The 15,102-nt window shown below is 39.7% G+C and overlaps 1 protein-coding gene across 5 annotated transcripts in view; it reads left to right on the top strand.

Moving 5' to 3' along the window:
- Window positions 1-15,102, top strand: part of STK39 (serine/threonine kinase 39) — a 332,438-nt gene that overhangs the window by 144,862 nt on the left and 172,474 nt on the right. For all 5 annotated transcript variants that reach the window (XR_013172832.1, XM_077154062.1, XM_077154065.1 and 2 more), the window contains exons 9-10: window positions 3,573-3,621; window positions 3,723-3,788. Coding sequence is in view for 4 of the 5 variants with exons in the window: in XM_077154062.1 (XP_077010177.1) it covers window positions 3,573-3,621; window positions 3,723-3,788 (115 nt within the window). In the remaining variant the exon portion in view is untranslated. The remainder of the gene's footprint in view (window positions 1-3,572; window positions 3,622-3,722; window positions 3,789-15,102) is intronic.

Below are 15,102 nucleotides of genomic sequence, written 5' to 3'. Positions count from 1 at the left end.
CAGCTCTTTACCTCTGGTATGTGTGGCATTTTCCCAATCTCCTGTCTACATTGGGCTGATGCTGGGAAGAGAAGACACTTTACCCTCAGTGTGCACAAGCAGAAGGAGAGGGATGCAGAAGAGAGAGAGAAGTATTTTGGCTCTCCACCCTAGCACCTCAGCTGTGCACAGAACATCCCCCTTTCCTTTTTTTACTAGCATGAGTCGCATTTTCATTATGTCATTCTTCTCTCCCACTATCTGGAACAGATGCTTAGAGTTTGGTGCTGACTAAATCTCACTCCAGGAGTTGTGGTGCTTGTGTCCACGTGTATAGCAGCTTCACTTTTACTCCCTATTTGACTATGGTATGAAATTGAGCTATAGCAGCATTTCATTCTGTATTAGGCTTTGGGGAAATTAAAATGGAAACCATTTGGTGCCTGTCTTAGAAGGTATTATTACCTATCAGGGGCTGGGGGGCGAATTTAGGAATAGATAATTACAGAATGGTAGCATAGGTAGAGTAGAGTGTGGGTATGGAGCACGGGGCAGTGAATTCTACTTGTGGGAGCTGGGGGAGGTATAGCTGAGGATGGGTGACATGTAAATTGGTTCTTGACTGATGAACAAGGAGATACGAGTTGCTTACTGTGATTTTCTAAGCAAGAAAAGCAGTGTGTGGTTTGTCGTGAAAGGGCGGGAGATGGGCGAGACTCTCATGGTAGCTGGAGGAGAGCGTCTACGCGGGCGGTGGTGGGGCTAGGAGGGTCCGAGGAATTAGGGTTCTAGAGCTTGTAGGGCATGCTGCTGGGCTTCAGCCTTCAGCTCAGCCCACTGACAGCCGTTCGCATGAGGAAGAAAGGGTTCGATTTGTATTTTTTTTCAAGACACTAACTTGGGAAGCGGTGTAGATGTGGAGTTGGAAAGAGGAAGAGGGAAGCAGCAGAGAGACCAGCTGGGAGGCTGTTGGTAATAACTGTACTGGCAAAAATGATGAGGGTTTAAACTGAAACAGAAGCCTTGGGCTCTTTACTCATCCTGATTTTCTGAGGCTTTTCTTTTCTTTTTGCTTTTTAAAAGTTAAATCTGAGTTTTGAATGCATCTTGGGGGTTTTTGATTTTGTTTCATGTTGAAAGACAATCAAACAACGACACCAGATCTTGCTTCAGTCCATTTTATAATGGCTCTACTATATGTTCTTTTGATAACTCCTCTCCTTCCACCCAAACACAGCTCAGTGATGTTTGAATGTTCGGATGCTCCTCTTACAGTCCAACAGTGTGTTCTGATTCCTGTCTGCTGGACTGTAAGCTCCTAAAGGAAGTAGTTGTGTCTGTGTTCACTATAGTAGGCCTAACACCCAGCATAATGCCTGATAAATATAGTAGGTGCTCAATAAATATTTATTGAAAGAATGAAAGGATAAATTTGGAGTAGCTCATGGCCAAAAATACTCCTGATCAGTAGTAGCAGTAAATAAAATAAGTAACAACCACAATTAAGTTTGTGTAAGATAGTAGCATCATCTGTGAGTTCTAGTGCCTTTTTAACAAGGTGCAGATTCATTGATTTGAGCTTAGCAAGAGATAAGGCACCCAAAATGTAAAACCTGGTCCACCTATTGTTTAGAACTTTATTTACTCAAAGTAATTAGCAATTAGCAGCTGTTTATTGCAGTGAGTGTGGGGAGTCGGGGTTCTCTGTCACGTTCCTGTAACCAGTGTTCTGCTTGAAATCTGAGGGAAAAAAGCAATAGCAATTTAAATAGAAAATTTCTTTGGCTAGAAATATAGCTTATGGCCTTGGTAGACTTACATAGTTTGTACATCGATGCATTTAATGATATTGCCTAATTCTTTTATATGCTTGAGTTTGTTTCCTGGGAACATTTTAGTGAAACTTCCTGGTTCCAGAGGAGTGTTTTCTAGTCTTTTCATTTATGAGGACTCCTTTTAAAGTTGCACGTTTCCCCTACATAATAGCATTTGTACATTTGCTAATCATTGCCTGAGAGAATACCTGATGATATTCAGCAATGCTTCCCTCCCCTATTCTCAGTTTTTTATTATGAATAATTTAAAACATACAGAAAAAGTAAAAGTATAGTACAGTGTACATGTATATACCAGTACTTAGATTCAGCAGTTAACATCATTTTGTCATGTTTGCTATATCTATTTGTCTACATTTTAGTTTATTCAACTGTTTGTTAGTATTTCAGCTTGCAAGTCTGACAGGATATTTTTGTTACTTACCCATTATTCTTCGCCACACTTAAGAAAATTAACATTAATTTCCTGAAATTACCTAATATCTAGCAAATAAACCTATGCCCGGTTATTTCCAAATGTCTTTTGTAGCTTCCTCTTCCGTGCATATCCTTGACAGGATTCGGTCAAAGGTCATGTGTTATACTTGGTTTCATGTTTCTTATGTCTCTTTTAATCTAGAACAGCCCCCTTTCTCTCTTCTCCATGAAGCTGACTTTTTGAAACAGTCAGGCCAGTCGCGTTGCCCGCTGTCCGACGTGCTAGGTTTATCCTATTTTTTCTGTGTGGTTGCTTTTGTAGAAGGAACTGTTCTTTTTGGAAGAATGCCAGTTAATAAATGTACCAGGAATGATTGAAATAGAAACTCAGTATTCTGCAATGCCCTAGTCAATGATTATTTTAGGCAAAGATGCTGAAACCATGAGGTGAAAGGTTTACGGGAAAACTGGATACTCACAAATAGGCCAGAGAGTTGTCTAATAGAATACTTACCAATTGAGATGGGGGGAAAAGTGCCTTTACAGTGGAGAGATTTGGGACCTGGAGTCCAAGTGATTAAACTTTACATCACTAACAGTGGAATAACCCAACATCAGGTGCCGCCTGGGTGCTGCAGTGAGAATTGCATAGCACCATCTGTTATATGTTCAAAAATGCTTGATTAAACCTGATCAGGCTTATAGACCTAACTCTCACTTTGCAGAAAATATGGGAGATAGAGAAACAATCTAAATGATACCAACCAGGGAACAATCAGACAAATCCAATAATGATTTTTAAATGAATTTGAATTTTATTAATCACTATCACATTTACCTTCACTTGAAAAATAGTAGTGCATGTATATTTGTGATGAATTTATTCAGTGGGCGTACAGTGCTCATGCGTATGAGTTTGGGGACCTCCTGCACTAACTACTCCGAGGGATTCAGAGTGCACAGGAGATGGTAGTTGCTGATGATAGGGTCATGTCGCAGCTTGTACTTTGTTAATAAATAGAGGACTTTAGCTCACAGACGTGTCCACCTGTCACCTTTCAGTGAATTCACTTAGTGAAGCTTAAGGATGAAGGATAGAAAATTGATCATTCCCCAAGCATTTCACTTACAGGAGTTATGTATTTCGCAGTAGAGATATTTGGAAAGAACTGGAACATTGGCACTATTTTATCTGGTGCCAGCTAATGATTAATTTAGTCTGTGATTTTGCCATTCCTAAATTGGTCTTCCAGAAAGACTCTAGGGTTAAGTTGTTTCATCAAGGCGGTGTATTTATTGAGTGGTCATTGTTTCAACTCTAATTTATTATTGATCTTTCAGGCCCACAGCAGCAGAACTTTTAAAATGCAAATTCTTCCAGAAAGCCAAGGTAACATGCTTAAAAACCCAAGTAAATCTGCTATTTTGAAATCACTATGAATTTCTATGTATCATATTTGATTTTAAACTCTTGGGATATTTGTTTTGCAGAACAGAGAGTACCTGATTGAGAAGCTGCTTACAAGAACACCAGACATAGCCCAAAGAGCCAAAAAGGTAAGCACATTAGTCTACGCAATGAAACTCATGGGAAAATATTCCCACATATCAGGATATGTTACTTAGAGATGATCTGATTAGTGAATTACTCAGATACCTGCATTCTGCCTTCTTTTCATCTCAGCTGGTTGTTACGTAGTTGGGTGTGGAAACAATGTGGAGCTCAGCTGATTTAATTTTTCCATTTATCAGGTTTGCTTAAAGGTCAGAGAAAAGGGGATATGTTGGGCTTAAATACTGGAGAGTTAAACTATCCTTGAATATTTTTCCTTAGGATTTTGCAGAAGAGGGACAGTCAGTTTTCAAACACAGGTTAAAGTGGCAAAAACTGAAAACAGTATTTTTTGTTTTTAAATGATTATTTTGAATATCTGTAGGTTTTATGCCTGCTTATGAAATACCTGTGCTGTGGTCCCTTTTGTGTTCTGTTTTATGTCAACAAAATTACAGTAAAGAGTGCCTAAAAAAACTTTCCATTCCAGGTTTTATATTTGTAAAATGGTGTGTATGTGAGTGCACTTATTTATTTATGTATTTATTCAGGATATTTTTATTTGTAATCATGGATTTCATTAGTGTGTGACATGTAACAAAATTTAACCCATGGTTTGGTCTGGTTTAGGTAGTTTTAATATTTTTTAGATATTTATGATTTCAAAAAACATATGTAATCAAAAGATTTAGAAAGGGTAGGGGGAGGTATCCTTCTTTTTCAGTTAATAGTTGAAAGGAAAGCTGACCTGAATCTGAATTTCTGTTTTGGAAATAAAATTGGCAAAAGAATGTGCACTAGCGCTTGCATCTCATCATATCTAGGTACATGTGACTTTGAATATTAACTTCCAGACTTTGCCTTTTCTAAAACACTCCCTATGAAATGCATTTAGCTGATGCATTAGAATAGTTTTGAACACATTTTAGAGTAGACATCAAGAATCGAACCATTCTTTGCAGGTATCCGAGCAATGTCCTGGACCTGCAGGATTCTGTGGGCTGGGCCGGGTGGTGTTCCTGGGCTGTGGGCCTGGAGTAGGCATGGGGCACTGGTTTATTAACTGCAGTGACCTGAGCCAAGGTCGGTCTGCAGGTATTTCAGAGGAAAAATGCCAAGTTTGGCACACAGGCTATCAAAGTGGCATATCTACAAGGGCAGCACAAAGAAGCTAAAGCTTAAATTTGAGGCAACAGATTAGAAAGTGGAGGTAGCAGATTTTCAGGGCTTCTAAGAAAAGGCTGAAGGACGGGTCTTTTAATCTGAAGTATCAGCCGGGGTTGAAGAACGCTGTTAGCTGTTTTGTTATATGGTACATTCCCTAAAGAATATTTTGTTTGAGGCAGGGGTGCTGTGCTTTTTCTGCTGGAAGTTTCATCTGATCCCATCCTGCAGCTCTTCCTGGAGAATGGGATTTTCCAGGCATGCTTTCTTTCTAGAGCTTGAGAGTCACACTTCCAGCCTCTGGTTAAATGTCCTACTGGTATCTCAAATTCAGTGTTTCCAAAGTGGTTTACTTTTCCTCCTAAACCTAATTTTCTTCCCATGCTATTTCTGTGAGTTACCCAACCTCAGAGTCCTGAGATTGCATTTAAGAGCTTCTTCCCTCCTCGTCTTCCCGATCTAATCAGCCCTCAAGTCCTTTCCATGTTTCCCTCTGCCACATGGCATGCACCATTTCCTTCCTCTGTTTTGAATTGGGCAGTGGCAGTAGATGTCTAGTTTTTCTCCATCCATTCCTGCTTTCTATTCCTTAGAAACTATAACAAAATTGACGTGCTGATCATGTAACTTACCTGGTTAAAAGTGGTTTCTAAAATTAAACAAGAAAACCACATTTGGAGAGATGTGATTTTTCAAGCATGTCTTCTGCTATTTTCTTGCTCTTTGATTTTAGGCTTAAAGTCAGGGTTTGTTTTGTCATCCACCCATCAGAAGGAAAATGGTCACATATCCCAGTCACACAAGGGAGTAAAGGGAGAATATAAATTAGTTCTTTAAACAACTTAGAGAAAAGGGAGTGGTCCATTATAATGTTATATTGGCTGCTCTAGCTTCGTAAAGTTGACTGTTTTCCTTTCATATTCTTCGTTTAAAACATGGTTTGATTCATTACATACCCTGCCTGTAGGTTCTGTGGCAGATACTGTGATCGGGACAGTTGGTCATAATAATTTCCAAAGTGTTTGCTGGCTGAATGAACCCATATGCTTGAATGCACCAAGGAAAGGCCATTTGAAACTTTGACTCATTTGAAAGTCCTCAAATGGTTGGCATATACTTTTTCCTGGGATTCCTGGTAATAGCAAGCAACCTCCCTCCTTCCCTCTGGCTCCTGATGTTGGTAATCATCCATGCTGTTCCTTACTTAAAACTTCTCTTGGAGACTTGACCACTAGGAATTAAATGTTGTTTTAATCACCGCGTACAATTAAAACTCCTTATTTGTAGGATGTCTCACTTGTCTTAAAAGTTGTTATAGGGGAGGGGAGTCTTTAGTGTTAACTCAATCTTGGACTTTTCTTTATTGAGGTCTCCTCAGCTCCTAATTTTCCTTCTGGCCGTGGTGTTGGTGCCTCCTAGTTTGCTCTCACTCTGGTTTCTGTGGTGCTGATTTGTATCTGGGAACTTTTTGATGCTGAGTCTTTGATTTTTGTCTTTTTAGTTTGTTGTTTCTAAAAGATGAAACAGTCAGTCCTTTGATAAACTAGCGTGTAAGTAACAACTGGGCCTGTTGGCAAAGCTCTTAGGCAACCATGTTGATTTGAAATTTGTTGTCATAAACTTTAATTCTCTTCTTCTCCTTCCTTAAGGTAGCCAAAATTAAAGAGATATTTTTCGATATGCATTTTTTCCTTAACATGAATATTTCCATATGTAAAAGAGGGGCGGGCTGGTATTTCAGCTGCTCTTAGACAGCCCCGTGGAACCCACCTGTGCTGTCCTTTGTTAAGAGTGAGGCAGATGCCTTCCATAGTCCACTTGGACTACACATATTATGTAGTTGGGAGCCACGTAATTCTGCGTGGGTAGGTGACTTCGTCTTCAACCAGGTGGACTCCTCCACATCAGGGGGTGAAAATGGAAACCCACCAGCGTGGCTTGGCCTGGTAATTTAGTGATGTAAGATAATGTCATTGTTGTTTTGTGTTAATTGCAGAAATTAGGAATTTATGTTTTTTTCCCGGACACAGAGTATTTAGTCTGTTCTGGGTTCTTTTGCTTTTAGACAGTATCATTTAGGGGTTATATTGATTTTCTCTTGCCCTAATTTTTCTGTCTGTGAGATGGAAATTCCACCTGGAATTTCCAGGCATGTGGTGAAGCTTAATGAGAGATTTGGTGTTCATGGATCACAAGATGCTCTGTAATATTCTAAACAAGAATATGCTGATAATGACCTGTATGAATAGAGCTAAGAGAAGTCCTGTGTCTTCTTTTAGATGTTTCACTTATCCTTGTGCATGAGAAGGAAAGGTTTTGAGTCATTACTGCTTCACATGTGGCCATCTAGAGATCTGTATCCAGCCATCTTTTGGGGTTTGAAAGCTTGATTCTGTGGTGTGCTATTGCTGTCATTTACTCTGCTGGACTCACAGGGTCAGGAAAGGCTTAAGTAGTTAGAATTTAATGCAGCTGTTTAAGGCTGTGTACATTTTATGTGGGAGCATCTAAGCATCAGGGTTGGCTGTTGTCTAAGCTTTGCGTTAATGAGTATCTACCCCAATTCATATGCTTTCATTGGCCTTCTGAAACCCAGCTATAGCAGCATGGGGGACCGAAAGTAGGGGTCAGGAGCCACACAGATGTCTCAGTGTCACCTGCGCAACCAAAACACACATTGGTCAGGGAAGAGATGAATTAGGGAAGTGCTCTTTTTAATGTGCTTGCCTGTGCTTTCATGGGAAGTAGAATCGCTGGAGAATTCTTGCTTGCATTCTCTTAATGATGAAATTGAGATATTCGAAATGGTTGGTCGTTGTCAGAAGGAAGTAAAGGGTATTGTATCAATGCAACATTAGGGGAGAATAAATGTGAATTGAAAAGACTGAGATCTTACTTTTTGGCTCTGAATTCCTTATATCAGAGTATAAGATTGATTTAATATTTAGACCCCAAGGCCATTGGCTCCATTTGAGCCTCACGTGCTTAGGAATCAATGGATAGGAATGTTACAGTTTGATTTGTTTAATACTAATACATGTTGATAACATATACTATCTTTTTTAAGTTTTTATTTTGAAATAATTTCAGACTTACAAAAAAATTACAAAAATAGTATCAAGAATTCCTGTGATATTCTCTCTCTCTTTTGAAAGAGAATAAGGTATAGACATATCAGTTACAGCTCCTACTACTTCAATGTATATTTGCTATAAACAAGGACATTCTCTTATATAACAACAATATATTTTGCAAAATCAGGAAATTAAAGTGTTACCTTACTATTATTTAATTTTCAGACCTTATAAAATTTTGCCGCTTTTCCCTCCTCTATAGCTGGCTTGGGATCCAATCCAAAATTGTTGTTTTTCTTTTATTCTCCTTTAATCTAAAGCAGTCTTTATCTTTCACAAATTTGACACTTTTTAAAAGAGTGTGGGCCAGTTATTTTGAAGAATGTCCTTCACATTGAGTATGTTTGCTACTTCTTCATGATTAGATTCAGTTTATGCATTTGTTTTTCTTTATTGGGTTAACTCTGAAGTGATTGTTCTCCTCAGTGTATCCTATTAGGAATCATGAGATGATAATTTATTCCTTTGATTACTTGGTTAAGGTGGTACCTGCTGGCTATTTTTATTATTTTAAGTGTGTTGTCTCTTGATAGGAGGAATTCATTAACATTACAGTAAACATTAAAAGGTAAAATGCATGTACTTATTATACCTGGTCATTAGTCTTTTTTTTGGAGGGGACATTTATGTTTTGTGATGGCTCTAGATTCATAGGATATTAATGCTGTGGTTTCTCTGTGAGTTATGCAGTGTTACATGTATACCTCGCTTGAGTGTGATGTTCATATTTAGGTGAGAAGTGGGGATAGTGCTTCTATAACCCTGGCATCTGGTCTAGAGGCAGCAATTAGCTGGATCTGTGCCCTTCGCTGGGTGAAACTACCCTAATCTTTCTAAAGCTAGTCTGTAAAATGGAGCCAAAGGTATTTGCGGTGTGTGGCCATGAGGATCAGAGATGATGTGAGCAGGATGCCTGTCTCTGTGTCTCACATGTGGTCCGTGCTCAATAAACAGAGGCTGTCATGAATATCACATAAATAAAGAGAATGCATATTGTGATTGTGGGAGACTGGACACTTAAAAAGTATTTTGTGAAACAGAGAGTGAGTAAAGAATCCTGGTAGTGGAGCAGGGCGGAAGAGGGGTTGTTAAAATGATTGTTTTTTTCAGTTGCTATTGTTTTTTGCTGGCATGGAGAAAAGCCTGTGGAAGCCTCTAAAAAGAGAAAATGAATTACAATAGTTATTTCATTGCCATGCCCCCTTTACCAGTCTCTACCAGTCTCCATGTTGTCTGGAGGGTCTCATTTTGGTGCTGGCAGTAGGCAGAACCAGGGCTTTTTCTCACTGTAACAAAACTGCCACATGGTGTGTGTGTGTGTGTGTGTGTGTGTGTGTGTTTGTGAAAAGCCTAAGAATAGTAGGATTTAAATACACACAGAGTCAATATTCTTTTACAGCTTTCAGATTACTTTCACATATGCTTCCTTTTTCATTCCAAATGGTAGTGCTTGAAGATAGGAAGGGCAGGTATTATCATCACACTTTACGGATGTGGAACTTGAGGCCTGGAGAGCTGAAATAACTTGACCAAAATCAGAGTGCTAATAAGAGGCAAGAGTGGACCCCAATTCTTATTTCATTTTCCTTGTTTTTTCCACTAAATCATACCTCAGAAGGAAAAGGAAGAGAAAGAGGAAGATATGAAGGAAATAAAGATAGAGAGGGTAGGCAGAGATAAATAGTAAAAGTAGGAAAAAGGGGTCCATCTGTCATTCTCGGAGCAAGTAACACCTAAGAGGGGGCGTCCACACCACTCCTGGGTTTTAGGAGATGTTGCAAAACCATTATTGGAGCCTTGGAAATTTACCAGGATTCTAGCAGATATGGAAGGAATAAGGTGATAGAGGGCTTTGGAGTGGAGAAGAGGGAGAAAGAGAGGGAGAGAGGGAAAAAAAGTATTTACTGGGTACTTTCATGAACGATGCTAGGTACTTGGTTTTCATTTATCTCAATTACTACAAACTTACAGCAGTCAGTGAAGTCACGAGTAATAAGGTAGAGGATAGGGTATATTAGAAAATTCAGACTGGTAAAAAAAAAAAAGCTGCAAATATGTTAAAATATGAACAGAAAAGAAGGAATGTTAGGAGACTAGAGTAAATGATTACAAATGTTTGACGGACTGCTTTTAGTTTTGCTCCACATCTGCCCAGTAGAGGGCAACAGTTGATTTTCATTCTGTACGGTTGTGAAAAACAAACGGCACAAGCTTTTGGCTTCACTGAAGGTCTCAGACTTGGAGTAGAAGGTTCAGAGGTATGTTCAGTCCCTAATGAGCTGTGACCACTAGATGCCTTGGTCTTTTAGGGTACTTATTTTGCTGGAGCAGGGACTGAAGAGTGATATTCCAAGTACCTTTCATTATTACCACTTTTGTTTTAAATAGATTTTTTTCTTCTGAACAAATCTGAATAACTTAACATTTATATTTTGCATGAATCATGTCAAAAACAAACATCTCAATTTTGAGGAAAGGATTGGAGAATGCTTCTGGTATTTTGTGGAGAAATCATTGCAGTTCTGGGTGGTTGCAGGCTTTTTCCGGAAAGTTCTTTAGCTCCTGCTGTTATCCTCATAGCCAGAGAGATGGGGGGTGCAAAGTGTGCATTAACCATGAAGAAGAAGGGAATCGACCTCTGTAGCTATTACTACGTGTATTATTATGGATTTACTATAAATCCTGATGGTTTAAGTGGACTTAAGAGTACATTTCTGCTTACTGCTTTGTGTTGCTCTTCCCTGTTCTTTTGTTTAAAAACAAGCACATATATGGGTACTGAATCTTCCTGAGGGACTCGCTCAGATGTATCATTCAGTGCTCAAAGGGAGGCAGGACAACGATGGCTGAGGGTGTTACTTTTCTTATTTCGGAGCTAAGGGAACATTAGGCTAAGAAGTTAAAGTCATCTGTTAAATTGGAATTGTAATGAGGGCAGATGTTCCCAGAGTGTAAGCGCACTGATGTTTTCATTAATCTTTTTGTTTAAGGTACATTGCCTTTTAGTCAGTTTGGAAGGTAAGCTTGGTTTGTTCAGAGAAGTAATTTCGGGCACTAGGGGGTGCTATCAGAATAGCTCATTTCCTCTTAGACTCTGGACAGGAAATGCTTTCTCGCCTATAAAAACCCTTGCAGTGGGGGATGCACCGTGCCTGCTGTGGGCAGCTTCACTGGTTGTGCTGGGGGTGAATGAGGCGAAGGTGGAGAAAAGAGTGAGGTAAGAAAGCATGGTAAAGAATTACTTTCAAATCACTTGGTGAATTGAGTAGAAAAATATATCTATTCTGGGAAGGTGGCCCCTTTCTGGTGGCACTGGACTTGGGGATGGAAAGATCCGCTCTGGAAATTGTGATTTGCTAATCCCAGTGGTCCCGTTAGGGGGAGTGTTTGTTATCTCAGATTCAAGTATCTTTTTTAAGCACCCAGTGCTTATGTGAGCTCTGTACACTGTCACAGATCTTGGAGGTCCAGTTTGGGGGATTTAAAAATAATGGCATATATTCTGAAAATATTTGGGAGAGAAGCTCTTTTTATAACTTTAGTTTGAAGAGAACTGATTTTTTCCCCTGTTCTCATAGAAGAATAAGCAGAACCAATGGCCTTATTTCATATGGTGATCCAGCTAGTTAGACTTTTGCAGTTTGTGTATTCATATTCATCATGTGCTTCCTTCTTGCCTTTGGGAAGTTTGCCAGCTTTTCCCAAATCTTGAATGCATCAGCTAACTTTTCTGAAGCTTAATTGGCATGCCTGTGCTGAGAGAAGTCCTCCACTCGTCTGTCCATCTCTCCGCCTTCCATCCAGTGTTCACTGAACCTCACCTGTAATGTACCAGGTCCTGACTGCCTTGAGGCACTTGGCCTTCTTTCAGCCTTCTAGCTCACCCAGGCACTGTTTTACCATTTCTTAAGATAGTAGATAAACCACAAAAAAATGCAAAGCAGTTTGGCTAGAGTTGTAGAAAAACTAGTATAGAAAATTAGGAGATACCACTATGATAATTTCAGAGCTAATATGATTGTGGCTTCTCGTTGGTTTAAAACTCTTCAGTGACTTCCTGTCACTTACTGGATAAGGGCCAGCCACGTTCCTACCACTTACAGGATAAGGTCCATGCAAGGCTCCTTGGGAGCTGTGTTTGGCCCATCTTTCTGGCCTCTCTTTTGGCCACTCACCGTCTCAACCTTTGACACACTCTTACAGAAATTCTCATGCTTTTTCTACTTTTACATCTGTGAAATCCCCGCATGTTTTTTCCATGAAGGTGCATGCACTAGTCCTGTTTAGGATGTCTTTCCCTTACCTGGTATCTTTCCAAGCCTAGCAGACCTCTCCTCTGAAGCTTTCTCATACCAGCACCCCCTGCCCCCAGATAGATCATCAGTCTTTCATTTGTGCTGCTGCTAAACCTTGGGTCCAGTTCTGTTGTGGTACTTAAACTTACCGTCATTTGTAGTTTATTTCTTTACAATTTTCCCCATCTGTACTAGATTTGACTTCTTTGGGAGCAGGCTTGATGTCATAGTATTCTCTGTGTCTTCAGTTCCCAGCACAGTATCTTGGTCAATCAATAACTAGTTTTCAAATTGAAGTTTAGCAATGTTACCATGATAATCTTTATGGGGTTGATGTGAGAGTACAAGGGGAGGTAAAAGAAATTAACGTTTATTTTAAAGCAGAATAGTTGAAGATGTCTTGGGGGTAGTGCTGTATTCTTGTATTTCAAGTCCAGAACTCAGGATTTAGCTGATGGTAGGTTTAAAATCCTTTGTTTCACCAACTTGTTGTGAGTCTCTGGCGAGCCAGTTAACTTTATGTACCTTTGCCACCTAATCCATAAAGCAGAATGGTTAGGTTTTATTATCTAAGAATTGTGAATTGTCCATTTAGGATTATATGACAGCAAAAATGCAATCCCTACCAGTCAGCATATTCTATACTGTCATTTTCTTCTCCCAGCCAGCATGCACATGAGCTTTCCTATTTGAAGTCACATTAAATTAGAAAGGTATTCCCAAACTAAATCTAAATTTGTTTTTAGTTCTCTCTGGTTTTGTATTATACCCTGTTCCTTATCCCCTCATTTAAGGGGAAATAGTCTTAACTCTTAATATCATGATCCTGTAAATCTTTAAAATGATATAGCATTTTGGAGAAGGGAAAGTGGAAGAGAAAGGAAGTAGTGGAATTTGGGGGCATCATTAGCAAAGGAAGCAATCCGTGCCAGTGGAGGGAATCCAAACGTTTGACTTTTCTTCCTCACTCTGGAAGGTTGTGGTTTTCCGTTGCTGGCAGCGTGGTGCGGCCAGCAGGGGGCAGAGTGCGCCTGCTTAAGAAAGGCACTGGGTTGGCCCTCCTGCCTGTCCTTTGTTGATCCAGTCTGATTGACATCATAGAGATGCAGCACTGGTTTGTGGTGTTTGGGGGTGGTGGGGGGAGGCCAGAAATGTGTTTTCTTGCAGTGGAATTTTTTCCTACTTTGCAGTTTAGTAGTTTTAAAATAAATTAAAATTCAAGACGTCCAGTCAGGGCTGCACTTTGGTATAGGATTTTCTAAGCCTTCCATTAAATTACTCCTGGTAAATTCAAATACTAGTTTAAAAGAGTGTATCATGAATTTCCGTTTTTTGTTTTTTTTGTTTTTCACACAAAGACATGCAGAAAGGAAAGAGCCCTTGTGTAAATTACAGAGCCATAGTAGAGCCAGGCAATTCAAACAACAGCCTTTAATTTAACCCAAATTTAAAAGGTCACCTGAAATTGCTTTAATTATTTGGCAATCAGTTTAGTTGCTGTAACCGTGTTTGATTTTTGCGCCCTGATAGGGAAGTGGTGAGGGGCCAGGAGGACCCCATTTTCTCAAGAAACAGTCTCCTGGCGGGGGGGTGGGGGTGGCTGAGGGGAAGGGCTTTGTCCGTGAATCTGTGGAAGTAATAAGAGGTGGAGGAAGGAGAGAGAGAGGAAGGGAGACGTGAGAAACCAAGCCTTCTGGAAAACGTGGGGAAAGGCCCAGCAGTTGGCTCTTGGTCAGAAAACTGGGACCAAAAAAGGTATGTGCTTGAAGGTGAAGGCCAAGGTTGGGCTCTTGAGTCCAGCTCTGGCCAGTCCCAGGCTCTGATCCTGGCTGCAATACTCACTGGAACATAACCACGAGCATCAGCTGAAGCTCTGTGCCCCTGAGCTGTGAAATGCATGCCAGTCAGTGGCTTCTTGTAGGATGGAAACCGGAATCTTTAATCAGGCCTCCAGTGCTCACCATGATCCAGTCCTTCTAGACTCTTAAGTCTGTCGCACTCTCCACCCCCAGTTTTCCATGCGTTTGTGTACCCCAAAGCCCTTGTACCTGCTACTGTTCCCTCAGTTTGGAACTGGAGCCCTTCTAACCCCTATCAGACCCCAGTTTCAGCTCCAAGAGTCACTTCTTCAGAAAACAAAATTGGAATCATGTTATATTGATTGCTCTGTAACCTGTGTTTTTGTTTTATCTATTGTGGATATCTTTCTGCATTAACAAACATAGATTTGCATAATTATTTTTAATGGCCACATGGTATAGTACTGCAAGAATGACTATAATCATTTCATTCTTATGGATATTTAGATCGTTTCATTTTATATATAATATATATGTAGTTAAACACACCATGATCAATATCATTGTGGATGCATTATTGCACAGTGTTACTTTTTGTTTTTTAAGGATTATATTCCTAGGAGTAGAATTGCTTGATCAAAAAGTATATACCTCTTAATTATTATCATTGCCTATTGCCTTACTGATATTAAAATGGGAGGCACTGTATTTCAGATCCCAGCTGACTCAAGTGCTTCGTCTGTAGAATGATAATTACACACACACACACACACACACACACACGGCCCAGTGCCTAGTATATGGTACTTAATATTAATAACAATTGACTCAATTAATAATTGAAATGTCAACTAATGCATTTATTTCCTTTTTTTCCTAGATCTGCAATTAACTGTTTTAAAGATCTTCTCACAGTCTTGCAACTTG

This window comes from Tamandua tetradactyla, chromosome 3, assembly GCF_023851605.1.
Source record: "Tamandua tetradactyla isolate mTamTet1 chromosome 3, mTamTet1.pri, whole genome shotgun sequence".
In the NCBI taxonomy this organism is placed as follows: Eukaryota; Metazoa; Chordata; class Mammalia; order Pilosa; family Myrmecophagidae; genus Tamandua; species Tamandua tetradactyla.
Note: the sequence above shows the minus strand (reverse complement) of the source record. Positions and strands in the feature narration are given on the sequence as shown.